We start from the raw sequence: 27249 nt of genomic DNA, 5'->3' as shown, positions 1-27249 counted from the left end.
CTAGGCTTTTTAAAAAGTAAAATGCTTCTGGATTACTTCATGTGGGTTAAGAGTAGACTGTTGGTGTTGGGAATATGAGGCATTCGGTAGCAATGCTGATGGAAAGAATGAATTGGCAGTCTTGGGAAGAGCTCTAACAATGGTCCTTTTTGTTTGCTTGTTTTTTTTGTTTTTGTTTTTTTGTTTTATTGTTGTTATTGTTTGATATAGCCTCTTGCTAATTAGTCTAGGCTGGGCTTGAACTCATAAATCTTCCTGTCCCAGCTTCTGATGCCCGGAGTACAAGCAAGTTCCCAGTGCTCAGCATAGTAGCCCATTTTCAAAATACAAACTCTCACTTTCATTTGTAGGAAGCCTATCCTCTTAATTTATCATAGAAGTTTGTCCTCTGAAATGATGTTTGTTGATGAAATTTAGTAAGCTTCGCCTACAATGAAATACTTTGTATATTTTTTAAAAATGAGGACTCATACATTCTACCAGCAGAGTGTCTAGGATACATTAAGAATATAGTTGTAGAAGCATGCTAGGGGCCATTCCTCCAAAGACTTCAGGAAACCACTGGCTGTGCCCGGGTAGTAGAAGATCGGTTATGAGGGTAAGAAGGGACTGTTACTTTCCACTCCTTACATAGATTGCTAATACCACCCTCCACCATACTGCTAGGGAATGAACTCAAGGCCACTGCCTCCTAAGCTTGTGCTCTACCGCTCAGGTAGACCCTGTCCTATTACTTTCATAGTTACTTGAAGAAACTAATGCCTCTCTGAGCTTTAAAAATGTTTTAAAATTGTATTCTTTGACAGTTCAAAATGTGTATATGTCTGTTATTCATCTCTTCCCCACCTTCCTCCTCCCTCTCCTCCTTACCCACATGCTTCACATAGCCACTGTGTGTTGTTATTCATCGATCCCGTGAGTGCTGCCCGAATGTTCACGGGTTGTGAGACCATATACTAGAGCATGGGAAACCTCGGCACACCAGAACATTTACTCTCCCTTCCCCTGTAGGCACCGACAGTCCCCAGCCGTGCTGGAATGTTGACCAGCTTGATTTTGTACAGGAACCCCCAGCTGCTGTGTTTTCAGGAGTGCAACGGCTGTCTCATGTCCAGAAGACTACATTTCACAATCTCTTCCCCATCCTCTAGCCCTTACATTAAAAAAAAAGTTTTTATTTAATAATGTGCATGGGTGTTTTGCCTGCATGGATGTCTGTGCCCAGCTTGCATGCCTGGTGCTCTTTAAGGCCAAAAAAGGGGCACTAGTTTAATGAGGTACCCTGTGGGTGCTGGGAATGGAACCTGGATCCTCTTGAAGAGCAGCCAGTACTCTTAACCTCTGAGCCATCTCTCCAGCTTCCTCTTATAGTTCTTTCTACCTTTAGTCTTCTCAGAATGCTCTCTGAGCTTTGGGAGGGATGGGGTAAGTAGATGTACTAGTTAAGGTTGATTTCTCAATAGTTACTCATTCTTAGTGTGTTAATGGTGCCACTGCCAGAAGGCATGTCTTCCTTCCTTTCTTTCTAAGATTTCTTTATTTACTATTATGTATACAGTGTTCTTCCTGCGTGTATACCTGTAGACCAGAAGAGGGCATCAGATGCTTGTGAATCACTATGTGGTTGCTGGGAATTGAACTCAGGACCTTTTGAAGAGCAGGTGATGCTCTTAACCACTGAGCCATCTCTCCAGCCCCCCAGAAGGCATTTTTTAGATCACGGTTGAGAGTAGCTCTGATCTGAGTATAAACATAAATACTTAGATATTTGACAACATGATCATCTAACAAAACAATTGTAGTAGGCTGGGTATGGTAGCAAAGGCTCAAGGTCAGAGGCAAATCAGTGAATTCCAAAGTAGACTAACCTGGTCTAGATAATGAGTTCGTACCAGGTCAGCTAGGACTATATAGTGGGACCTTGCCTCAAAACAAAAACAAGCCCGGTGAGGTGGTCCATGCCTTTATCTCAGAAGCAGGTGGATGTCTTGAGTTCCAGGCTAGCCTGGTCTACGTAGTTTCAGACCAGCCACAGCCACATAATGGGCCGTCTAAAAAAAAGGAAGAGTACAAAACAAAACAAAAACACACCAGTAAAAGCAGATTTTCCCCTAAGGCTTATAGTTCCCTCAGACAGAACAAGAGTAAATCAAGATCAGAAAGGTTTAGTAACCTCCCAGAAGCGTCATGCCACTGATTCCCTGGGTCACCTTGCCAAAGGTGTACTGTAGTGTGCAGTCTAGCACTGGGTAAGACCATTGACATCCTTTCCCTCTAGTAGTCAGCACAGCACCTCTGGTAGTGTGAAAGCTAGTCAGCCGGAAGTGTGCTGGTTAGTTCCAGACTGGCTCTCTATGTCCTGAAATCAAAGTGTGTAATGTTTTCACTAGGGTCTAGCCACTTCTTGTAGTGGTCAACCAAGAGCATTGGGAATAACCTGTGTTGGTTTAGGGTACTGGGACCCCTTGATGAATTACATGTAGGGAAATATCCCGTGCTTGGCACCAACATCTTTGTTTAATACCCATGTCTTCTGGAAGCAGTACTGTCCATTTAAATTCCTTCTTGTATTTTTAAAGTTAGCTTACAAAGTAGTGGGTTTCTATACAGCCTTTTCATACAGCCTTAGTTTTTGCTAACCCATCCTCTACCCATCTTCCTTTCTCCTGTCCTCCTTTTCTTTAAGTCAGGGTGTTGATATGTATCCTTGACTGGCCTGGAACTTGTTACATAGATCAGGCTGGCCTTAAACTCAAAGCTATCCTTCCTGCTGTGGCCTCCAAATATGGGGCTATAGGCCAGAAGAGGCTATCCTGTCTGTTCCCTGGGACCGGAGTTACAGACAGTTGTGAGGTATTGTGTGGGCTCTGGGAATCAAATCCAGGTCCTCTTGGAAGAGTAGCCAGTGTTCATAACTGCTGAGCCATCTTTCCAGCCCCTGTGTCATAGTTTGTTAAGGAATGTTGACTTGGGAGACAATCAATTGTATGGTTTTGGATCACAGTCTCTCACAGTCAAGTATTGGGTGAGCTGTCATCATCTCAAGACTCCATTGAATTTGAAGGATGCTTGCAATAAGGCTTGCATTATTGGCCTCTGTTTCTCTTTGGCTGTTGGCCAGAGTCCATCCCTTACCACATGGCTTTCTTCTTGTCTGTATTACAAGGCCACTCAAGACTTGGGGGTGGGGTGGGGCTAGAGTTAAAAGACTGGGCTAATACAGGAAGTAGTATATCAACACCTTTGCTATTGCTCATGTAGATTAGTCCTGATACAAGGTGAGGGAGGACCACTCAAGGGTGTGAGTACCAGGAGGTGGGACTCATTAGAGATCATTTTGGAGTCTAGCTATAAGGTGGGCCTGCGTATCTTTAACAATATGTTAGCATTACGGAGAAGATTAATTGGGTTAACAATTAGATGGGAGTTATTTATACATCATCTATGTGCAACATTGTAAAAAGTTGGGTTTCTTTTTCAGGTCCAGCACAGAGTCAAATGCAAGTTCCATCTGGCTATGGGTTGCCGCATCAAAACTATATGGCCCCCTCAGGACATTACTCTCAAGGACCTGGGAAAATGACCTCATCGCCATTGGATAACCAGTGTGATAATTACTACTCTCGTCCATACACAGGACCATCACAAAGTGTGGGGACTCCCAGCTCAGCAAACCAACCAGGAGCACAGCAGATGTATGGCAGAGGACCTCCTGCCCCTCACATGGGGGGGTCTGCTCCAGGATCTTTCCAGGGAGCTCCAGCATCAGCGTCCCATTCTTATACGAGTGCCTCCCAGCCCTATTCCTCATTTGGGAATCGCTACAGTAGTCCTGCCACATATTCTGCCAACTCTTCTGCTGCTTCTCAGGGATATCCCTCTACCTGTAGTCATTATCCTATCTCGACTGTTTCTAATGTTGTGTATCCTAATGTTTCCTATCCCTCACTGCCTGCCAGTGAGCCATATGGGCAGATGTTTACCTCACAGAGTGCTCCGCCTACCAGGGCAGTCAAAGAGTCCTATTCTGGCCCAAGCACAGCTATTACCTACCCATCAAGACCTCCACCTCCACCTTCCCAGCAGCAGCAGCCGCCGCCACAGAGTCATTCAGGATACAGTTCTCTACCCTGGCCAGCTCCAGGCCTTCCACCAGCCCAAGACAGTCTCACCCGAAACCAAATGGGATCCCTGGCTACGGCCAATAGCCACCCAACAAATAGTGGTAAGTTGAGCATGAAGTTTACCAAAACATGACTGACAATCAGAACATTTCCAGTCTTGTTAAAGACGGTATTTCCTGAAAGAAACATTGGAAATTAGCTCACTATTGCACTGTATTTGCTTAATTGTTTTGTTTTGTGGTATTGTGTTAAATCTCCCTAAACCCTTGTTATGCCTTCAGTGGTCTGTCTTAAGCCCCTGGTTCCGTGCCTTGATTGAGATGTCAGCCAGTGTTTGTTGAGGTCTTTATTCCTCTGCAGTACTTGTCCTTAGTGTGGATTGGCTTGGACAAATTGGAAGAGTCTTTTTGATAATGTGTCTTACTGGCCATTACTTTATTTTTGTTTGTTTTGTTTTGTTTTTTTGAGACAGGGTTTCTCTGTGTAGCCTTGGCTGTCCTGGACTCACTTTGTAGACCAGGCTGGCCTTGAACTCACAGTGATCCTCCTGCGGCTGCCTCCCGAGTTCTGGGATTAAAAGCATGCCCCACCTCGGCCGGCTACTTTCTTTTCATACCAGCTCCATTTAGTTATTTTCAGTTATAGTCCCACTATTATAGAAAACAAAATGGTGGTCAGAAACATACTGGCTCCCTTAAACTATGCTTCCTACATATAAAAGCTTTCTCATTCTCAAATTAGTGCACTAAGATGAAGATTGAACAAGAGGAAGACTGCATGACTCCTTGGTAGTTAGTCTTTCTGTCAGGGGTAGTTAAATTATATATACATAGTACATATGGTAAAATATAGATGTGAGTATGTATATAAGGCATATATAGTGCATATGATAAAATATAGATATGAATGCGTGTGTATTAATCCCCCAAGCCAGAGATGTCACTGTGTATCTCTGGTTGTCCTGGAACTCCATATATACCAGGCTACCCAAACTCAGATCCATCTGCCTCTTCTCCAAAGTGCTGTGATTAAAGGTGTGTACCACCATGCCCCATCCAAGATAATATATTTTTAAAGTGTTCTGTTTTTATAGAATAATTAAACTGAAGTTGTAAACATGACTAACGATGTGCCCGTGAAGGGAATTAAAATGTATGCACAGCGCTGGGTAGTGGTGGCGCATGCCTGTAGTTCCAGCACCAGGGAGGCAGAGAGAGGAGGATTTCTGAGTTCAGTCAAGGCCAGCCTGGTCTATAGAGCAAGTTCCAGGACAGCCAGAGCTAAGAAAATGTGTGCACAGAGTGGTAGCTGATGACACCATAGTAGTTTTCTGAGTGTTCTTTAGATTATAACTATGCACACAGTCATGTTCAAGGGCAGTCTGGAGAGGTAGAGAGAGTACTTCAAATTTTAATTCAAATTTTATATTAGTGCTGAACTGTACATTTGAATTGTGATAACTAGTTGTTGCTTTTTTAAGGTCATATTCAAAACATGGAGATAAGACCCTGAGTGCCATCATTGGCGTTTGTAGAAACCCATGCTGTGCACTTCAGGTCAGGGCCAGCCTTGGGATTTTAGGTGACTTCATTAAGGAGTCCAGTGTTTGCTGTGCTGCACTTGGTTAGCTTACACTGAACTTTTCATTTTTATTAGTGTAGTCCATTTAAAAACTGTCTCTTAGATGAATTTCTAGTCTTGTCAAGTAATCTAGTACAAATTATTATCAAGAGATGAGAACAGAAGCTTTTTTTTTAAACTTCAATTATGTTTCAGACATATTTTACAAAACACGTGATTTTTAAAGAATTATCAAGGTACCAGGCCGGGAAGGTAGCCAGTCAGTAAAGTATGAGGTCCCAAGTTTGATTCCCACAACCCAGGTTGAAAATCAAAACAAAAAGCTAAGGCGAGGCATGATTATGCATTTATTCATTGCTGGGATAATGGAGATAGGTTTGCATGGCAAACTTTTGTTTTGTTTTTAACTTTTTATTGATTTTATTGACTTGTGAGTTTCACATCATCTCTCCATCCCTTCATGTCTGCCCTCTGCCCTTGCAACCTGCCCCCAAAAGAAAATTAAAACAAACAAAAATGAACAAAACAAAACATTAAAAAATGTCATTGTGGAAGCTGCAGTGTGTCACAGTGTGTCTCGCAGTAGACCCTTTTGTCCACACATCTTTACTTGATTATGTTCATTGAAGTGAGTTGTTGATCTAGTTCAAGGCCGCTGATTTCTGTTACATTGTCTGTCTATGCTAGACCCTCACTGGGACTCCTCCTGGATATCGTACTGTTGCTGCCCTGTGTCATGGGGATCCTACACACTCCAGCACTTCATAGATGGGGGAGATGTTGGAATGGGTCAACTCAAAGCCTTGGATCTAGGCCTGGGTGGTAGCTGAGTTGGTCAGCCTGCCACCTGTACCCACACCACCGGGGCTAGTTCTCCAGCACTGCCGGGCTTGCTGCAGTGGAGCAGGGGGCAGGGCCTGTTCTCATGTCCTTGGGCTGGCTTACTGGTGCCTTTGCCAGAGGGGCCAGCTGTACTGTGCTGCCTTAAGCGAGGTGTAGCCCCCATTCCCACCCCTATGGTACTACAGCCTACAAGGGGCAGGGCTAGCTCCCACCTGCCGCAGGGGTAAGGGAATGGGGAGGCCATCTCTCCCTTGCCTGTGTCACCACAAGGGTCATCTCACCTGCGCTCCTGTCATCAGGGCCAGCTCTACCGGCAGTGCGAGGTTGTCTATAAAATCCAAGTGGACAGCACCTGAGAAACACCTGATTGTCCTCTTGTCACGCATACTTCCTGTATATATACCCACATGAATACATACATACAAGCACATAAACAGTTAACAGATGAAGTATTTACCAACATCATTTTGATTAAAATAAATTACTTTGAATACTTTCTGAATTGTGATTTGGATAGCATATGATAAAGTGGTGGTGTCTGCAATGACATTTTTCTATGTACAGTGTTAGACAAGAAACATCTAAAAAGCTTATATAAAAATGACTATGAATTCTGTTTAAAAGATTACCTGTGGCACTAAGGTAATCATCTCTGATAGTCCAGAGGATGTGTTTGAGGGAAAGCCAAATAACCAGTGTAGTGGATGTGATGTAGGATAGGGAAGTGTAGGTTAGGAATACATCTTGCAGCTACACTGTAAAACACTCTGAAAAAAGCAAGTAATATAAAGAACACTGATTTCCTCTTTGGCACCTTTTGGGATTGTAGATTGTGAGAGGAGACCAGCATGGTTTTGTTCTGTCACCCTTACTCTCTGATTTTTCTTTCTTTCTTTCCTCGCTTTTTTTGGAGACAGGGCATCTCTGTATAGCCTTGGCTGTCCTGGACTCTCTTTGTAGACCAGGCTGGCCTGGAACTCACAGCGATCCACCTGCTTCTACCTCCCCAGTGCTGGGATTAAAGGCGTGTGCCACCATGCATGGCTTCTGATTTCTAAAGCCACTCTTGGATGCTACGCTCTTCACTGTGTAAGCCTGGAGATGAGCAGTCCACCTTGGACACTCTTCCAAGTTTCTACCTGCTGGGACATGGGAAAAGTGAGAGGAGTTTTTTCTTTAATTTTTAAAAACATTTATTTATTTTATGTGCATGAGTGTTCTGCCTGCATGCAAATTTGTGCCCCATATGCATGCAGTGTCCAAAGAGCCCAGAAGAGGGCATCATCTCTTGGCACTGGAATTGCAGATGGTTGTGAGGCACCATTTGGGTGCTGGGAGCCTGGGTCCTCCGGAAGATCATTCAATGCTAGTGTTCTAACTGCTGAACTATCTCTCCAACCTCATTTTTATTTTTATTTTATTTTTTGGAAGAATTAATGAAGGACAAAACATACGTATTCCCTCCCCCCAATCTTTCAGCCATCAGCAGCTTATTTGCAAGGTGATGGTGCTATTGTATCAGTGTTTCAGAAACACTTCCGTCAGCATTGTGGGAGACATAGATACCTGGAGGATTCAGTACTTAATAAGCGAATACCAGAAGGGAATGACAGCAGTTCATTCAGAAAAATGTGACGACAGCAGACAGCACCTCCTCAGAGATTGGTTGGGATAGCTTAAAGAGAGAAAAGACGACCTAAAGATGGCATGACAGAACCCCAGCTTGGATGCAGGCAGCAGTACTAGCTGAGAATCAAACCTACCAGGTCATAGAGAATTCTATGAGCTAAAAGATAGAGGTTACCTTTTCTGCCTTCTTTTTCTTTTTCTTTTTGAGAGAAAGACAGACTCACAGTGTAGTGTTAGCTGGCCTGGTACTTGCTATGTAGATTAGATTGGCCTTACATGGAGATCCATCTGCCTCTGCCACGTGCTGGGAGTAAAGATGGGTGCCACGGGACCCAGCAAAGATTATTTACTTTATGCATATGAGTGTTTGCCTGTGTGTATACATGTGCATACCTGTTTGTGGCAGTCAGAACAAATTGTTAAATACCCTGAAACTTGAGTTACAGACAGCTGTGAGCTACTATGTGTATGTTAGAAATTGAACCTTGATCTTCTGTAAAAGCAGCAAGTGCCTTTAACTGCTGAGCCATCTCTCTAGCTACACTGAACTTACTTTTCTAGGATTCAAAGCAAAAGGGAAGGGCCTTGAATTCTCAGAGATATGCCTTCCCTTGTCTCCTGAATGCTGGGATTAAAGGTTTGTGCATCACACCAGCTATAATATCTTTTAAGGCTATAAACAAAACACAAGCTTAGCTATTTTGTTTTGTTTGTTTATTTGGTTTTGGTTTTTCTTTCTTTCTTTCTTTCTTTCTTTCTTTCTTTTTTTTTTTTTTTTGAGACAGTGTTTCTCTGTGTATCCTTGGCTGTCCTAGACTTGCTTTGTAGACCATGCTGGCCCCAAACTTACAGATATCCTCCTGCCTCTGCCTCTGCCTCCCCAAATGCTGAGATTACAGGCATGCACCACTGTGCCAAGCTTGGCTATTTGTTTTACATAGTAGCAGTTTATATGTTTTTGTGTCAGTCACATTCCCTTTGCTGGCATGCTTCTCTGATCCTTGTTGGCAGAGCTAGTTACCACCATTAGCTATTTGAAAGCCAGTCATGCCAGGGCTTCTGGAGTTGGGAGATAATCGTGGGTAAAAAGATGAGATTCTTTTATTTCAAGCCTGTAATGCACTTGGGGCAGCAGGTGTCCACTAGACAACAGCAAAGCAAACTGTCGTCAGTAGCAGGAAGCAGAAGGTTATGGTCCTTTGAGAGTTCAGGGAGGACATATTGGCCTGTTGCTTGTGGACTTTAGGGGAGCCTCGTGAAAGGATGAATTCCCCATGTAAGAAGTAAATTGTGGCTCAATAAATATTTAAATGAAAAAGGCAAAACTTTAAAATCCTTCAGAGGAAATAGACTATCACCAGAACTTTGGCGAGATCAGATTTTATAAAGAAAGCACACATAGTGCCAGCCATAAAGAGTAAGCCTACTGAAAAACTTTAGTGTATCTAGTGGAGAAGTTTTAGTCTTTGAAAAGACATAAAAATGAAACTAACTAGAAAGTGGGAGGAAAATGTATTTTTGTAAGCTATACAAATGGATACACAAATTGATATGGAAAAATCATAACTAAGAGAAAACTATAACGGTCACAGATATTATAAAAGCAACTGGAGGAAACCAAAATAGCTACTAGACCATTAAAAATGAGAAACTCTGATAATACTGAAGGCTCAATGAGGATGTGAAATAATCAGAAACACTGTTGGAGGAGGATGTAGTAGTTGAGTGTTTTAAGGAAAATGCGACATTAATGGAACAGAAGATAGCCACACTCAGAAACACAGCTGCCCCAAGGCTGTATGCTTTAAAGAATGTCTTCTCAAATTTTGTGCATGAATTTCCTGGATCTTAATAAAATTTTAAATTTGATTACTGGCCTGGTGTGACTGGGCTGAAGAGCATGCTCCACAGGATGTGTCTCATGTGCTATCTTTTGACGTGGAAGGCCCAGGAGATCACCATTCTTACTTTATATACAGGACACTGTGGCACATGATAACCTGGGATTCAGACACTAGGGACTAATTTCTCTCTTGAGCAAGACCTAGTTCCTACAGGTGATGATGTCTTCTCTCTGATACTCAAATCCTACTGAAGCTATGGCATGTGCATTGAGAAACCTTGCCCTGGGGATGGTCAGGTGTTTAGTCTCCTACAGTGGCCAAGTCCTTAATAAAGGGGTAAAGCAGTCTTTCGAGGATTATCTTCCATCTCTTTTCCCTGTTGTACCAAATTTAACTTGTATGTTTATTGGCTTGTGCAGCAGGACACATTTTGTTTGGATACCTTATCCCTACATTTCTTTTAGTCCTAGACCTAAGTTAATGTACAAGCACGCCTCATTCTTACATACACACCCGTATTTGTGCATGCGTGCAGGTGCATTTACTCAGGCGCTATGTAGTCACTGCTTACCACTACCCTTGCCATAAGTTTCCCGGCATTCTGGGAATTATTAGGATTGTCCTATCTGCTTTTTACTACTCTGAATCATAGACACTTTATTCTAGAAGTCTAGCCTAGTATTATGGCGAGCCCCTTGCTTAGTTACATTTGAAATGGGGCATCTGGTTAGAAACTGGAGATAGCACATGGCCATTAACAGTGCAAGGTGAGAGCCTCCCTTTCATGGTGGCCTCTGGACGCAGCACTCTGAGCTGAGGCAGCTCCTCCCCACTGCTAGCTATCCCCTGGGAAAAGCCACTGTCCAGTGAAGACCTGTAACTGGTGTTGAGGTGTGTCAGTCCTTTGGGCTTGTCCTGAGGGCAAGGCTACCCGGTGTACTTGTTGGATGAGGCTTCTGTTTCCCTTGTCCCTTGTCTGACCTGGACAGAACTATCCTCTGCCTGAGTTTGCATTTCTTTTCTCTGTACAATACAGCTGTCCCATCTACCTTTTTGTAAATTATCAAAGCTTTTTTCTCTCTGGAACAGAGTCTGTTTTTTCTTATTCTGATACATCACTTGGTCATTCAAGTTGCTGCCAGCCACTTGCAGAAGTCTCCCACACCCTTCCCTAAAAGCCTAATCTAAGTAGAAAAAAAAGATGTTCTTTAATATGCTCATTAAAGTAAACAGAAAATGCCATTGCACTTGTAAATACTGATTATTCATCAGAGATGGGGAGTGATCAGTATGCATTACTTGACCTATTATTATCTGTTTACCATTGCAAAAAACAAAAAACAAAAAAATACCAGCAGTCTTTTAAATATATTTTCAGTGACAACAGGTATTTCTTGAGATACAGGATAAAGTGGGTGGGTAACCAAAAGGTAAGAGGACCATATATTGTCCCTCATATTGGGACATAGAAAGTGGTGAGTTGAGTTGGAGGCTCACCACTCCCTATTTAATTTAATGCCCCCACTCCCTATCTTTACACTGTTAGTTACCATCTAGTGAATCTGTTAGGGAATAGGTTGTATCCCCTCTAAACTCTAAGTTTAAGTTCAGGTGCAAGGTCATAATGCAGTCCCATGGCAGAATCTTATTACAGAATATAACTGTATTTGGAGATAGGGTCTTTAAAGAGGCAGTTGCATTCAAGTGAAGTCATCAGGGTGGGCCCACACCCAAAGTGAATAGTATTGTTACAAGAAGATTAGAACCCAGGTGTTCACAGAAACCATGTGAAGCTGAAGGGGAAGATGTTATCTGCAGCTTCAGAGAAAAACTACTAGGATGACTTGTTCTTGAACCTCCATCCTTCATACATCCTTCTTTGTAAACAAATACAGAAAGCAAGCAAAATGAGATGGATTTAGAGATCCTGTTACCTTTATTTACTTTACCTTGGTTACCAGTGTGCAGTACAATAGTTAATAGTAGTGGTCATTAGTTTGTAAAGAAAAATGGCATTTCATTTTGTCTGAAAAGGTAGTAACATCTTTGAGCTGTTTAGTAAAAGTTGTCATTACAAATTAGTGACTAGTTCTTTCACTTTGGGGAAATGGTTTGTTTGGACTGCCTTCTTTCTAGATACCAAATCAGTGTGATGCCACTGGAGCTTCTGTGGACTTCAGATCCATTGTATTTTTGTTAGTAAATTATTTTAACAGGTTTCTAGTTTGTTGCTATGAATGAAATGGTTTCTTGTCTTCAGTTGCAAACTCTGTCTTTTATCCTGTTACAGAAAATGTCCAACCTCCCAAGTCCAGCTCTGTAGTACCTACAGTTTTGCCAGGACCCTCGTCAACAAGAATGCCACCTCCTCCAAGTCACCCGGTTGGGCCTGTGCCCTCGGGTCCACCACCTCCAGAGCAAATGCAGACAAAAGGTATGTGAGGAGCTGTTCACTTTATGCATATGCACACTCATGTCTCAGTAGCTGATTTTAAAAAGCCAAACTGTATAACCATAACTAACTGAAAACATGAAAAAATAATTTATAATCCAAACTCACATATGACAGTTTAGTCTTTCATGTTAATTTATAATTTCTGTTGTTGATTAGATACTTTGTATAAATTAGGTTACTAATCATTCTTTCTGGGATGTTAAATTTCCTTTTTAAGCCATTATAGACTTTTTTTTTTAAAGGATAAATCAACCATCATCATCTTACTTAGTGAATCTTTGTGTCTTGTTTGAAGATTTCTGTGCTTGTTATTTGGGGGATGAGAAATGTCAAGTGGAATTGTAACCTCTACTTGCATCATTGACAGACCATGCAGTTAATTAAATATTATGAAATAAGTGACAAATTGGATGGACAGAGACTGTTTAGATCTTGTTCTTCCACATTGTTCTTTCTTTCAGAACTTTTCTTGGTTACTTTATGGCAAAAGTTCCAAAATACTGATGTTTCTGGTTAACCTGTTTTCATTTGATCAGAGTTTGTATTTCCAGCTGAACTATTTTAAGGGCTGTATGTACTATGTGTGACAACCTCTAGCCTTGATGACGAAAAACTCTTCTGTTATGTTCTGAAGGGAGAAGGCACTGTAACTCCTTAGGCTGTTTTCATGGCCTGTTTGTTGAGTATTTATGTGGCCAACCAGCCTTTTTGTTAATTGGTCAGATTATTTGGGGTAAATTGCTTATTTGATTTGAAAAGAGTCAATGCCAAAAATACCTAGCAGTTCCCAAAAGCCAATGTGTCTAGGAATAAAATCTAGTTTTTCTGTATGTTTGCTTCCAGAGGGAACAATGGTAGGAAGGCTTGGCTTATCATGAACTTAAGCTCCACTCCCTACCCCCAGTATCTTTCTTGTGTCTTCTACATTGATAGTGTCTTCAGTTACCAATTTACCCTGCATTCTACCCCTAGACAATCACAGTATTCCTTCCTAGTACATTTTAGAAAGAGAAGAAGCTCCTACCATTTATTGAATATTTAGGATATTTAAGATAACTGTATTTTTGTCCAGCTATTCCCCATATTAATCATATGGCACAAGTCTCTGTTTTGTAGAGTAAAGAAGTGAGATTCATAGAGTTGAAGTAACTTGCCTAACATTACAGGTTAATAAGTAGCAGAGCAAAAGATTTCTCATTCAAACTTGTCATTCTTCCTATAAAATGCAACTTTTATTGTTAGCTGTTGACAAACTCTTGATTTCCCGAAGATTAGCTACTTGTATAAGTAACAGGAAATGTAATGCTGGAGATCTGTGAACTTATAAACGGTACTCATTTGTTTTCTAAGTAGCAGATTGCTTTTTGCCTTTGAATAGATCTAGGGTATGGAACCTAATTGTTGACCTAAGTCACGAATGCTGTGGTTTTGCAAGTTGTAGCCCACATAAGTGGAGCTCTTGGAAGCTGTGCAGTGCACCACCTTTATAGAGTGTGCTAGGGTTCATGTGACCACTACTTACTGCTCTCCAGATCCTGCGTTCTGTGTTGGAATGCTTAATAAACCACAGACTGAAAGTACCTAGGGAGCATCTGTACCAAAGGCACGCAGGTGTGTTCTTGTTATCGTTCTCTAGGCAATACAGCAGAGCGAGTATTTACATATTATGTGCTTTGTATTAGGTGTTATATGTAATCTAGAGAGGATTTAAAGCATATAGGAGAGTATGCATAGATTATATACATGTACCATACCATTTATATAGGCGACTTGAGTGGACAGGGGCTTTCAGATCTTCTTGTGGAAGCTAGGCATGGTGTCACTTGTAGATTTTATTTTTGTATGTGTGTGTGGTGTGCGTGTGTATATGCATGTTTCCTTGTGAGAGGGTGTACATGTGTGCACATGAGTTTGTAAACCTGATAGAAGTAAATATCAGGTGTCTCTCAGTAGTTTTCCACTTTAATTGAGACAGAGTTTCTTGCTGAACATGGAGCTCGACTATTCATTGTAGTCTAGCTAACTAACTCACCTCAGGGATTCCCTGTCTGCTTTCCTGAGTTCTGGGATTATAGGTGGCTGTTCTACCTGCCTGGCTTTTACATGGGCTCAGAGGATATGGGCCCTGGTCCTCATGTTTGCACAAGTGCTTTCTCAGACACTGAGCCATTGTCCCAGCCTTCACATAGAATCTTATCCAGTGTATCTGGAGGAACACATAATAGTGGTAGAAAACACTCCCATTTGTTTTGCTTTGTTTTTTTGTTTGTTTGTTTTTTGTTTTTTAAAGAATTAGTATACAGAACCAGATGTGAAGTCACAATCATTGAATCCCAGTGCTCCAGAGAAAGACAGAGTGTGAAGTGAACTACATAGATAGAAGGGAAAGGCCAGGGATTGGCCGCAGGAAGCCAAGCCCGCCTAAACTGCACTTCAGGCTTGAAACTATCCTGGATTACACAAGAACCTCTGAGAAAAACTTTTGAGACAGAGAATAACTGATAATCATTTCAGATTAAATATACATGTTTTCAAAATACAGTGGTAACTAACATGTACAATATTTAGTTCATGTCAGGTACTGTATATCTAAGCATGTGATACATAGGACTTAGTAAATCCTTACAATAAGCATTTAAAGTAGTAAGTACTCCATTTCATTAAGTGAAAAGTGGGAGAGTTAGTTGTGGGGAGCAGATGAAGTTCTGAGTGAGTGTTTATTATTTAACAGGAACATGTCCATGCCAAGACCCCAGTGCCTCAGGCTCATGGGAAGTGGCAAAGCCTTCCCCAGGTCAGGCTCAGGAAGTGGCAAAGCCTTCCCCTGCTCTGAGCACGAGTGTTCACAGTATATGCAGAGAGCATCAACTGCAGCTTCCTCCTCCCAACTGCAGCTCTCCCTGGATGTACACAGCCTGAGCGTGTTCCTTACAGGGTCCTCCCACCAAAACTAGCTAACCCCTCCTCCTCTTGCTGTACATAGAAAACAGGGCTGAGTTCTGGGCTGCTCAGTAAGTGCTCTCCATCAGAGAGAGCGAAGCCCACCCAGTCTCAGCTTTTCTGTATATGTGTCTGTCATTTCTTCAGTGTCTGTAGTTTCTTCATTCCCACGTCACCCCAGTCAGGTTTCCAGTACCTAGCCTTGCTGGATGTGGCAAGTGGCGCCTGAGCAGAGACCCTGGACTGTGGGGAACTTGCATCGGTCGGATGAGGGAACGCCCCCCAGAGAAGTTCGCAAATAAAGGTAAAGAGAAAGATAAAAATGAAGGTAATGGGAGAGGGGTGTAATTGTAAGCGTTAGGTATAAAACATGGCCAGGCAGAATGTAGAGATGCCAGTTGTATGGTAATACTTTGAAGGAGGCTCTTGGGGAGCCGTGAGGCAGAGTGAAGAAAACATTACAGTTCCAACAGTTCTTAGACTTCTTCAGGAGACATGCCTTTGGCTTCCCAGAGAAGAGACAGGGAGTTTGATTACTCAGGAAAAGATAGAGAAAAGGCTGTGAGACACAGGGCTGAGCAACCCAAGTGTATTCCCATCTTCACTTACAGTTTTTCAAGTCTTACATGTGATTCTGTAGATCCATAATTGTTTCCTCAAAGGAGGGCGGGCTCTGTAGAGTTGGATCTGCAGAGACAGAGAGTCAGATTGAGTTCACAGGGCAGGCTCGCCCTGACCTGCCTGATGTCCTGGACCCTAATACTGAGGAAAGTGATTACAGGGGTGAGGATGCCCAAACCCTGGTGACTGCACTTTGGGTCTAGGCAGCAGCAAGCTTTCAGGGATGTAAACTTCCTCCTTTACTGCAAACCATGTTAGGCTGAGCGATTTGAAGAAGACACTCAGGGTTTTAATTGCTTTCTCTTGTTGGAGCAGACCTAATTTACAGAATTCAAACCAAAGTGTGTGCTATGATGAGGTTGTACCTTTTAAATCCCGAGAGGAGGTCACGCAGGCCTGGGCAGCCTATGGGCCTGTGGCTCTCTCTACTCAGTGACTTACTCAGCATATCCTCAGTGGCAATACTTGACCTCCTTCTGAGTGGCTAAACATGGCAGAATTTCGACTCAGCCCATGGGATTAGCCGCAGTTCAAGACTGCATTTACAGAATGATGTGAGGACCAAGCAGTGTTATCTAGCCTGTGGAGTTGCTACAGCTGTAAACAGGTTCCTGGGTACAGGACTTAAGAAGACACCAACAACCAGTTATATATCCTTTGCAAACTTACCAACAGGTTAACATAGCTGCCTTAAGGACACAGAGAATTGCCCTCCAAAGTGGGGAGGGGGAACCTTGTAGAGAACAGATTGGAAGGGCCAGAATTGTACCCAGATTTTGTGGCCTGGTTCTTGCAAGCTACAGTGTCGCCTGGAAGCTGACTGTGAGGCAAGAAAGGTACTTATGTATCATTTGGTCCTTGAAAATGCTGACAAGACCTGTAAGGAGGCACATAGGGATTATCATAAGCACTTATATTTACAAGGGATGATTAGATTGTATATGGTCTAAGCCAACTTCAGGACACGTCTCTTGCAGCAGTCCTTAAGCAAGTTATATACCCCGAGGGGAAAATGGTGCCTGTTATACATAAGGAAAAACAGGACATTTCGCATGTGATTGCTGCCACAAAAGCCGGGCGTGGTGGCGCATGCCTTTAATCCCAGCACTCGGGAGGCAGAGGCAGGCGGATCACTGTGAGTTCGAGGCCAGCCTGGTCGACAAAGTGAGTCCAGGACAGCCAAGGCTACAGAGAGACCCTGTCTCGAAAAACCAAAAAAAAAAAAAACAACAACAACAACAACAAAAAAACAAACAAACAAAAAAAGAATTTCAAATTAAAAAAAGAGAAGCATGCCTCTGTACCCTCCATCTCCCATGATCTGCATGGCCTCCCAGGTTTATGCCTGAGAGAGGAGTCTACTGGGCTTATAAATGCTGTTCACAAATGGGTATTCACTAGCAACCACCATAGGGCCTGGGAAATGATTGATGCCCCTTCAAACAATAGGTGTTGTCACCCTGAAGCTCTCTAAGAGGGATAGAACAGACAGTAACCCTCAGCTACCAAAAGCACCACTGATGAGCCTATGAAGCAGCCTCAGGCAGTGGGGGATTGAACCTCAGTCCCATCACCTGACTCAGCCAGAGCTTAGGGGAGTACAGGTTCACCTGGGGGTCGTGGATGAAAATTATACAGGGTAATCAAGGTTCCACAGTTCTCTTACCCCCGACTTCTTTTGGTGCTACACCTGAGTTTAAAATCGCTCAACTAGTGATATTTCCAATGCTAAACAACAAAAGGTGCTCACGGCCTAGTCCCGTAAAGATGGAAGTTTGGGGTCTTCAAACCATGCTTACTGGTACAAAGAGTAACACAAAATCACTCAGAAACGAAGCTGAACTTAAATGGTAAAGCATTTTGGGGGGCTTATTGGTACCAGGGCAGATTTGCCAGCAATTGTGGAATGACGTACTGGCCTCCAGGGAGTGGGCGAGGCTTGGGCACCATTACACAGTTTGCTGTGATTAGTTGTCAGATGTCAAAGGTCATCAAGGTGCTTTTAGGTCATATATCCTGCCCAATATGCTTGTGATCTTAGGGGACTTAGATATCTGAGCCAAATGGGAGTCCTTTTAAATAGCCCAAACCATACTATCATTAGATATCTCACCAGGGACCTAATCCTTTATGGAGTTTAGGTAAAATACAAGATGCATCTATTCCCATAAACCCTCAGGGTGCTCCCAAAGGCTGGGAGTGCGTTGTCGCATGACTGCTGCTTTTCACATGCGTCCCCAATGGAAACCTGCCTCCCAGATCACTTGGCCATCAGAGAAACCTGTCTAGCTAGAGCAGTAGCTATGTACAATTCCCTGCACAATTTCCACTGCTTTGGTGGAAAAACAGTTACAGGACAGACATAGAGCTAGGACATCCTTATGTTCTTCTAAAAAAGAAATCAGGTGAATAGAGGCTGCTCTAAGATTTAAGAGCATGAACAGAGTCATGCAGGCAGTGTGCTCCAGCACCCGGGACCACCATCACCTATTGCATACCGTCACACTTTCATTTCATTATACTTGACTTAAAGGGTTGCTTTTCACCATTTGCCTACGTTCTGGCTATCTCAAAAAGTTTGCTTTTACCCCCACCCCCTTGCTTAATCATGGTCTGTCTGCATAGCACTTGCCCAGGGTGTGAAAGCAGCCCTGCTGACAAATTTGTTGCTGAGGCTGTCCAGGTCATAGCTGACGAAACCCTAAGGCTTGCATCACCCACTATATGGATGCTATAGTCATCCTGATTCTTCTGAACTGGTAGTTGGTTGGTTTCAAAACCAGCCTTTAGACCTGGGTGTCTTCAAATTTCTCCAAAAGAGATGCAAAAGGCATCTCCACTTCAATGCCTAGATAAAACTATAGAGGAACATGCTGTATGCCCTCAAAAGCTAGAAATTTACAATAATTTTCTCAAAACTCTTAATGATTTTCAAGAATAGTTGGGAGATATAAATTGACTGAGACCTGCACTTAAGCTTACGACACAAAAACCTTTTCAATTTCCCCAAATTAGAAGGGAACACTGAGCCCTCTTCTCCATGTCACATTACTCTTGAGGCTAGGATAGCTCTAGCTGTACATAAGTGGCTGTGTCCAGGTCCGTTCATGGGACCCAGGCATGCCTTTCACTAGCAATCCTAAAATCACCAGTGACCCTGCTGGGGCACTCTGGCCACTGCAGAGCACTTGAAATAGTTACATTTTGGGCATTCTTCATCCAGGGTTTTGAACCTTTGCTATGATTTGGTTGGTGGCAAAATTAATCTCAGAGGGACTCAAAGACACTATAGGAATGCTGAGTCAAGAGCCAGAAGGAAATCCTGTCCCATATTTAGGAGATCATCAGCATTGGCTCTGGCAACAGTCCTGTGCCTGACAGTGCTCTTTGGCTAATTACCCTGGGCAGCTTGATTTTTCATCTTCTGACATCCAAGATATTTTAGACTGTACATCTATTCACAGGGTTGTTTTTCCTGAGGTCATACAGTTTGCTAAAACTGTCTTTACAGACACTTCTGGCAATATTACAGCTGCCGATCACCTTTGCTTGGGTTCTCAAGTACAGTGCACAGTGTACTTAGTGAGCGGAACTCTTTGCCGTCTGCACAGTTAGAGATGATTGTGCCTTCCCTCTATCAGTATTTACACCCATGCTTCTGTGCAGAAGAGGCAAGGCAGGACTCACAGATAGTCTACATTGGTCAGGCACCAGATCAAGAGCTATACCGTCTTTTCCATAGGTTCCTGAAACTCTTGCTTCCGTGTCAGAGTTCTTGCTATGTTGGTCATACTTAGGCACATTTAGCTCTCCCCAGACCATTGGCTGATGCTAATGCATGGCTGACACCTTAGTCTCAGGCCCTCGCTCTGCTTCCCTCTTGCTGTGCAGTCTGCCTTGATAAAAACCCATGATAGTCATGGTCCATGTCATCAGAACACCTCTTTACAAAAGGAACTTGCCACTTTTCGAGAACAGGCTATACTAATAGTAAGCAATGCACCCACTTTGGTCCTTTCCAGCATGTCACACATGACAACATTGACCAGAATGTTATATCCCAATGCTCTCTGGCAGATGGTTGGTTTCTGTGTTGTCTCCTTGGGGAGAGTGCAGTTTGTGCATGTTTCTTCTGATAGCTGTTCTCATATTGTTTAGGTCCTGCTCACACAGGGAGGCGACCAGCACACTGTTGCTCATTGCCTTGCTGCATTTGTTCTGGGCCACACACAGCACCTCAAGATGGACAGTGTTCCTGCTTATACCCTTTCTGCAATTAAAACAACCTTTTGTGCGCATCACAAGTAGCTCACAATGTGGGCATTCCCTACAAGCCTCAGGGACAGGCTAATATAGAAAGATTCCACAGATGCTCAAGCAACAATTAGAAAAGCAAAAGGGGGAAGTTCTTCGCTCCTTCCACTTCTCTAAATGGGGCTTTGTCTACACTAAGTTTTAAATTGTGTAGGAGATGACCACAAAGTGGCACTCACTGCTAAAGGGCAGGGAAAATAAAACCTAAGGTACTGCAGGAACATGTTATGACAGGAAAGTGGTTTGGCCTGCTCCCCATGCTAATGTGGGGAAGAGGGTGTTCTTGTGTCTTCCCTGAAGGTGTGGAACAGCCACTTTGGGTACCTTCAAGGCACCTAAAGAGCTGTGGATGCAGTGAAGTTCCTGGTTGCAGGTGTGAAGAGGCTGAGACTGGAGCCCACAGAGAAACCGAAAGTGTGGCCCTTGAAGCCAGTCGAGCGGTCTCCAAGGAGGAGGCCTCCTGCACAAACTTCAAGGAGGGCGACACCACCAACATGGGGTCAGATAAAAAGGCTGATGCAAATGTCGGAGGAGGGAGCCCGAGGCCTGGGGTTGGGAAATAACCCTGCAGCTATATTTCTGATGTGTCTGGTAATCATATCCATTCAGGTAAGTCCAGTCAGGGGAAAAGCCTACTGGACCTACGGCCCCAGGCCACCGTGTTTTCATTTAGTGGCTTGGTCACTTTTTTCCATACCCGTTTAAACCAATGGCATCCTGTTTAGCGGAGTACTTCAGTAACCACCTGGAGTCTCAGTGGGATCTCTGACTATTAGGGGCGAGCTACAGCCCTTAGATTTAGACAGAATTTAGTGCCACACAGATGACTACTGACATACGTGAGAGCAGCCCCTTATAGCAAAAGCAGATATGACTGGGGAACGAACTGAGGCCCACTCCTGGGTGTTTGGACCCACAGTGATAGTATGTCAGCACACCCTAGGGATGCAAGAGGCTTATGTAAGATTGTGTCTTCTAAAATGTCACAAAACAGTCTTGAAAGCTTCCATCTTCAATCTGTTGAATCTATTAAAACATCCTTTCACTTTTGTTGGGCCACAGCAGCTGTCACGTTCTTCCCTCTTCTCATCCTTACAGTCTGGTGTTGAGCATTACAGCGAACCACCTCTGGACTAAGCATGGAGAGTCATCGTGAACATCTAAGGAATAAGAAAGGGGGAGATGTGGGGAGCAGAGGAAGGCCTAAGTGAATGTATATTGTTTGACATGAGCACGGCCATGTCAAGGACCCCAGTGCCTCAGATCCATGGACATGGCAAAGCCTTTTCTGGGTCAGGCTCAGGGCCAAAGCCTTCCCCTGGTCCAAGCACGAATGTTGACAGTGTGTACAGAAAGCATCAACTGCAGCTTCTTCCTCCTCCCAACTGCAGCTTCCTCCTCCTCCTCCTCCCAACTGCAGCTTCTTCTTCCTCCTCCCAACTGCAGCTTCTTCCTCCTCCTCCCAACTGCAGCTTCCTCCTCCTGGATATTTACAGCTAAGACTGTTCCTTACAGAGATCTCCCACCAAGACTAACCCTCCTCCTCTTGCTGTACATAATAAACGTGCTGAGCTTCGGGCTGCATAGTAAGTGCTCTCCACTCAGAGAGAGCAAAGCCCACCCGGTCTCAGCTTTTCTTGTATGTGTGTCTGTCATTTCTTCAGTGTCTGTAGTTTTTTCATTCTTGCGTCGCCCCAGTCAGGTTGCCAGGACCCAGCAGTACTGGGCACAGCAGTTAATAACTTCCTGAGCACTAACAACTAGTATGTGGCTGAACTTAAATTGAGCCCAGAGTCCTAGCTGTTTTCTTCCTGTTTGTTTGAGACAAGTCTCACTATGTGGCCCTGAATGACCTGGAACTCATTGTTTCCAGGCTGGCCTTGAACTCACACTGAATATCCAGCCGCCTCTGCCTCCTGAGTGCTGGCAGAGTCCGGTTGTTACCTGCACTGTCACCTTGCTCATCTGTTGAGACTTCTTCCTATTTTTGCTTTGCTCTCATAGGCTACTTTGAAAGTGGTGGTAGAGGGTGATAAAATGACACCCACTCAACTGTCCTGACTCCTGTTGCCTCACTTTTTCTGCTATGCTCATACCCAGGGCAGCTTCAGAACAGGAAGTCTTAAGTGTCCTTGAGCCTTCACTGAGGAAAGAGGACACTTTCTTTGTAGCTACAGAAAGAGGTTTTATGCCTCAGTACAGTATTTCAGAGTGAACTTTAGGTAAATCAGGGTTACTGTGTCCTTTGTAAATTGGGAGTGGGGTGGGGGTGGGGCTGTTAACTGGGCACTTCTTTGGGTGGAAAGATAGTCCCTGTGGAAGGGGCATGTGAGTTTCTTAGAAAGCCAGTGTTTCCTGAGAGCCCTCTCTCGAAGTCTTCTAACGCGTGCTACTTTGACAGTCACCTTAGGGAAGGTAAAAGTTGTTCCAAAGTGTAAATCTTGAATTTAAAAATATGCCTGTTGTAGTGGAGTTGTTCTCTTGAGACCTTCAGTTTCTTGCCAGCATAGCTGAGGGGGCACAGTGAAGACAGCTTTGTACCCCCAGGATGCGCTCTGCAGAGGATCTTAGTGCTTTTCCACCCCTGGGGCTCAGACCTGGGGCACGTGCAGCTTGGACAGGTGCTCCACATCAGCTCTGTCCCCAAATCACAGCCATGAGCAGCGGGGTCTGACAGCTTATGTGCTCCTTTGCCTTCTTTCCCCCTTGCAACAAGCCTATGAAATTTGAATCCTGGGTCCATAATTTTAATTTCCCTATTTTCCAGAAGACATTAGGAAATTGGAATTGACAAGGAAAGTAGATTTACTTAGTTTGGACAAACTGAAAAGAAAAACAAAGGGAGCTTTTCTTCAGCTTCCTTACAGCAGTATTCCATCTTTAATAGGAAACATGAAACCCACAGGAAATATACTCACAAACGGCCAGGTGTTACCAGAACAGTGAGGCTTTTCTGAGAGAGTTCAGCAAGAGAACCCCCAGAGAAATCCGGATTTCTTGGTTGGTTTCTTGGAGTGTTCCTGTTAGCACTACAATGGGGGCGTCTGTTAACTGCAGTGCTTTTCATCTTGTCAGATCCTGTGAGGTGTTCTTTGCCACGAAATGCATAGATTGTAAGTCTTAGATAACTCAGTGGTTTAGAATATAATAGTGTGTGTTTTCTGTATTTTCCCACGACAGCTTTCAGGATGGGCTCTAGGAGGCTCTGTTAGTCTTTTACTTTATAGTTGACCTAACTGTGCTGGTGGGTGTTACCTCTTAAAAGGAGTTTGAATAGAAGCAGACCCTCTCTAAGTGTTCCCTGTATTGTGGGATTCCTGTACTATGGAGTTGGTATTCGGGCAGCAAGCTGCTTTTGGCAAGAACTCCCTCTTTGTTGCATTCTAAGTATACTGCACATACCTGAAACAGGATCTTTAAATGTGGAGGGATCTTATTCTAAAGTTTTTCCTTGGTGGTTCTGAAATGTCATGTTCTTATCTATTAATATTTCAAGCTTTTAAGGGAGCTTACTTGAGCAAGCAAAGGTAAGCTAATTTCTGAACATATTAAAAGTCATGGTGGGAGAAAGGTATGTGACATTTAGTTAATATAGTAAATGGATGGCCACAATGTATTCTAAAGTCTACAAATATAAATATATATATGTAAAGGTTTGTTTTAGTGAATTAAATCATTGCTGAATGGATTTTTATAATTTTTTAGCCATCCCATTTTCTCAACTAGGCCTTAGATTCTTTCCTAGTAATTAAATGAAATAAACGTTTTCTCTAAATCTGGAAGAGAGGAAAATATTTATTTTATAGTATGTGTATAACTTTGCTTTGTATTGTGGCTCTTTTGAGTAGCATCAGCAAACAGCCATCCTAACCCAGTCAGGAAGAATGGATTTTCTTCTCATTTACCTCCTTATTGGCCTCTCTAATACAACAAAAAAATATATTGTTGTCTGTGTCATCTTTACACATATACATAGACCTCTAAAGTATACCACTAATAGCACATCAAGGAAGTATGACATAAGTCATTACATTTAAGGATTTCTTTTGTTTAAAAAAACTTATTAGTTGATCTGTTTAGTTGTCACTTCTTTGTATATTTAATTTACAGTCTAATATTAGTTAAATTTTCATTTTAAGTAAGTGGTTTAGAGGACAATGCCACTGAATTTGGAAGGTGTCAGTTTGTCATGTAATGTGTGGACCTATTTTATATTGAGTTTTATTTTCTCAGATGAACCTAAGATAACTCCTGCTTTATCTATATTAAATGTTTCAGCTAGCCAGGTCTGGTAGATTACACCTGTAGTCTCATCACTTAGGGAGCTGGGACATGAGGAGTACCATGAGTTCAAGACCCAGCTTGGACTACAAAGTGAAACCAACTGAAAAAAACACAAGCAAATCAAAACCCTAAATCTGCACAGTCAACAGATTTCCCGCGACTCTGTTTACATTAGTTGGAAGACTAAAGCTTTACTTATCTATAGATTAACCTTTGCTTTCTTCTGAACTCAAATGTACTCATTAGCAGCCATTTTCCCACTTTCCAGATGAGTTGTTTATCCATATTAACCAAAAAGGCTACCCAGAAAATAATGATGAGAGCATGTGTTTCCGGCATTGCTAAGTGTTCTTGGAAATCCCAGCTGTTTGTGGGGTTTTTCTATTTCGAAAAGAACTATGAGATTTTCCTTGTAAGCATGTGTTTATTCCTATTTATAAGGCGTTGTCATTTTTAAGTTAGATTAATTGCATTTTCCTGTAAAATGTTACATATATTAATTTTCACACTGACTTTTGATTAAGTAATACTATGTAGTAACTGTATACAAGGGATGCCTTATATAGGGAACAGCACCAGATTGTGTGTCTTTCCCACGGTTTGCCTTCTGGTGGACTTGAGACATATTGGTCTTATTTCACATCCACACGTACGCTGTAGGGTGACACTGACAGGACTGGGCATCTCAGGAAATGCACTTCTCTGTCATTGTCACACTTAAGGCCACAGTGTCCCCAATAAGCAAAGAACTGTGCTCAACGTAGTTCTTTAACAGCCATTATATTCTGTTATGGCAACTGAACTCCAACAAGGTAGCGTTAGCATCCAGAAGGAACCTAGTATTGAATGTGTTTAGCATACAAATTTAGTTCAGTAGAAATGATCACTGCCGTCCAGAAAAGCATATGCACTACCACAGTCCCAAGGCTGAAGAAGGTAAAGGTGTATAGAGCTCATAAATATTTTCAGAGAACACCTCTGTGGGTTCCAAATGCAGTGTAATGTATGGTACATTTTTAATGCTTAAACCAGTTCAAATTCAAATTGCTTTTACTAAACTGCTTTGCATAGATTTTTCTAAAGATTCTGGTTTTGATAATAATCTGCTGATATTAATATGCATGCTGGGATGTTCTTTGGAATGTCAGAGTTCTTTCTCACTTTTAATGTAATGTCAAGATTGATTTCTTTGCCTTTCCTGTTGGTTTGACTCTTGTGTTTGTGCTTTCCACTTTACAGGCATGCAGTATGGTGACTATGTTAATAATCAAGCTAGCTCCACACCAACTCCCTTGTCATCAGCTTCCGATGATGAGGAAGAGGAGGATGAGGATGAGGAAGCAGGTCTGCTTTAGCTTTACAGTTTCCACCTTCGCCTGTTCAAACTGTCTTTACCTCACAGTCTCAGCTGTTAGAAACTGTCTGAAGGTTGAGCACAATGAATACCTCAGCTGAGTTTTAGAGGTTGTCACTTGGCGTGGTCGCATCTTTGATGATGGTTGAATGTTTTCTTCTTTTAGACGTGCCTGTTTTCCCAAGCTGTGTGCAAAGGAGTGGCCTGACTGAAGCTCCCGGCTGATTGCTGTAGCACCCCTAGGAATAATGTTTTCTGCTTTGCATGCTCCTTCAGACTAATCAACATGAGCTATATGGATTTTTTTAATGTGATGGAGAAGTCAGATTGTTCCATAGGTCTGGGTCTTCTTGGGCCCACTTAGTATATAATGTCAGTATTTTCCTGCTCGTGAACTAGTTCATATCACATTAACTAAAGAAGGTGTATATATGGTTGTGTGGTGACAACCTGCTTTATTAGATTTTTATGCTTTGGTAGGTAGAACACTATTAAAAATTAAACAGTTCAGTTCTTCTACTAACATTAATACATGAAGAGTAGATGAAAAGGTGGTGCTCTTTCAAGTTGCTTTGTGTGACCACAACTTTCTTCCTACTATATTTGTTATTGATAAAGGGATTTGATAGAATTTGTCTAGTCAAAAGCTGCTATTCTGTGTGCATTGTTTAAAATATTCTTTTTTTTTTTTTTTTTTTTTAAGTATTTTTGTATAGCCTTGGCTGTCCTAGACTAGCTTTGTAGACCAGGCTGGCCTCAAACTTACAGAGAGATCCGCCTACCTCTGCCTCCCAAGTGCTGGGATTAAAGACATGTGCCACCACGCCCAACTTAAATATTCAATTCTTTGTACATGATTTGACAGGGATAAAATAAGAGATGCCAAGTAGGAAGAAAGTTTTCCTTAATATATAAAAATATTTATTTCATTCAGAAATGTCTTACATTTTAACATGATTTCATATTTTTAAATTTTGAAAGATATTCATATATATGTTTTGCCCAAATTAACCACCTCTTTTATAATTCTTTATGTATTTCTCCCTTCATTGTCTGAAAGCAAATCATAGGCATGCATTTTACTCCCAAATACTGTGGTGTGAGTTGCTTGGTTATGACGATAGAACAGTTGCAGGAAATTGAACATTCATGTGGTAGTGTCTGATGTGTTCATAGCTGGTTTCATGGCCCAGGATCTAGTCCATAGTAGTTCACTGAACTTAGCTGGTATGGCTGCAGTAGTTCCGTTAATGCAAAACA

The 27249-nt window shown here is 42.6% G+C and overlaps 1 protein-coding gene and 1 long non-coding RNA gene across 4 annotated transcripts in view; both read left to right on the top strand.

The window, feature by feature from the left end:
* Positions 1-27249, top strand: part of SEC24B (SEC24 homolog B, COPII coat complex component) — a 77833-nt gene that overhangs the window by 11316 nt on the left and 39268 nt on the right. The window contains exons 2-5 of one of the 3 annotated variants that reach the window (XM_084756846.1): positions 3482-4225; positions 12312-12455; positions 15598-15720; positions 25875-25979. In XM_084756846.1, coding sequence (XP_084612972.1) covers positions 3482-4225; positions 12312-12455; positions 15598-15720; positions 25875-25979 — 1116 coding nt within the window. The remainder of the gene's footprint in view (positions 1-3481; positions 4226-12311; positions 12456-15597; positions 15721-25874; positions 25980-27249) is intronic. The other 2 variants (XM_084756847.1, XM_084756848.1) reach the window with 2 other exon arrangements.
* Positions 4232-6259, top strand: LOC311583358. Its single transcript, XR_014774472.1, has 2 exons — positions 4232-5148; positions 5266-6259. It is a non-coding gene; the product is annotated as an uncharacterized lncRNA (long non-coding RNA).

This window comes from Acomys minous (genome assembly GCF_964271855.1).
Source record: "Acomys minous genome assembly, chromosome: 14".
Classification (NCBI taxonomy): domain Eukaryota; kingdom Metazoa; phylum Chordata; class Mammalia; order Rodentia; family Muridae; genus Acomys; species Acomys minous.
The sequence above is the reverse complement of the archived record's forward strand: the minus strand, read 5'-3'. Positions and strand labels throughout refer to the sequence as shown.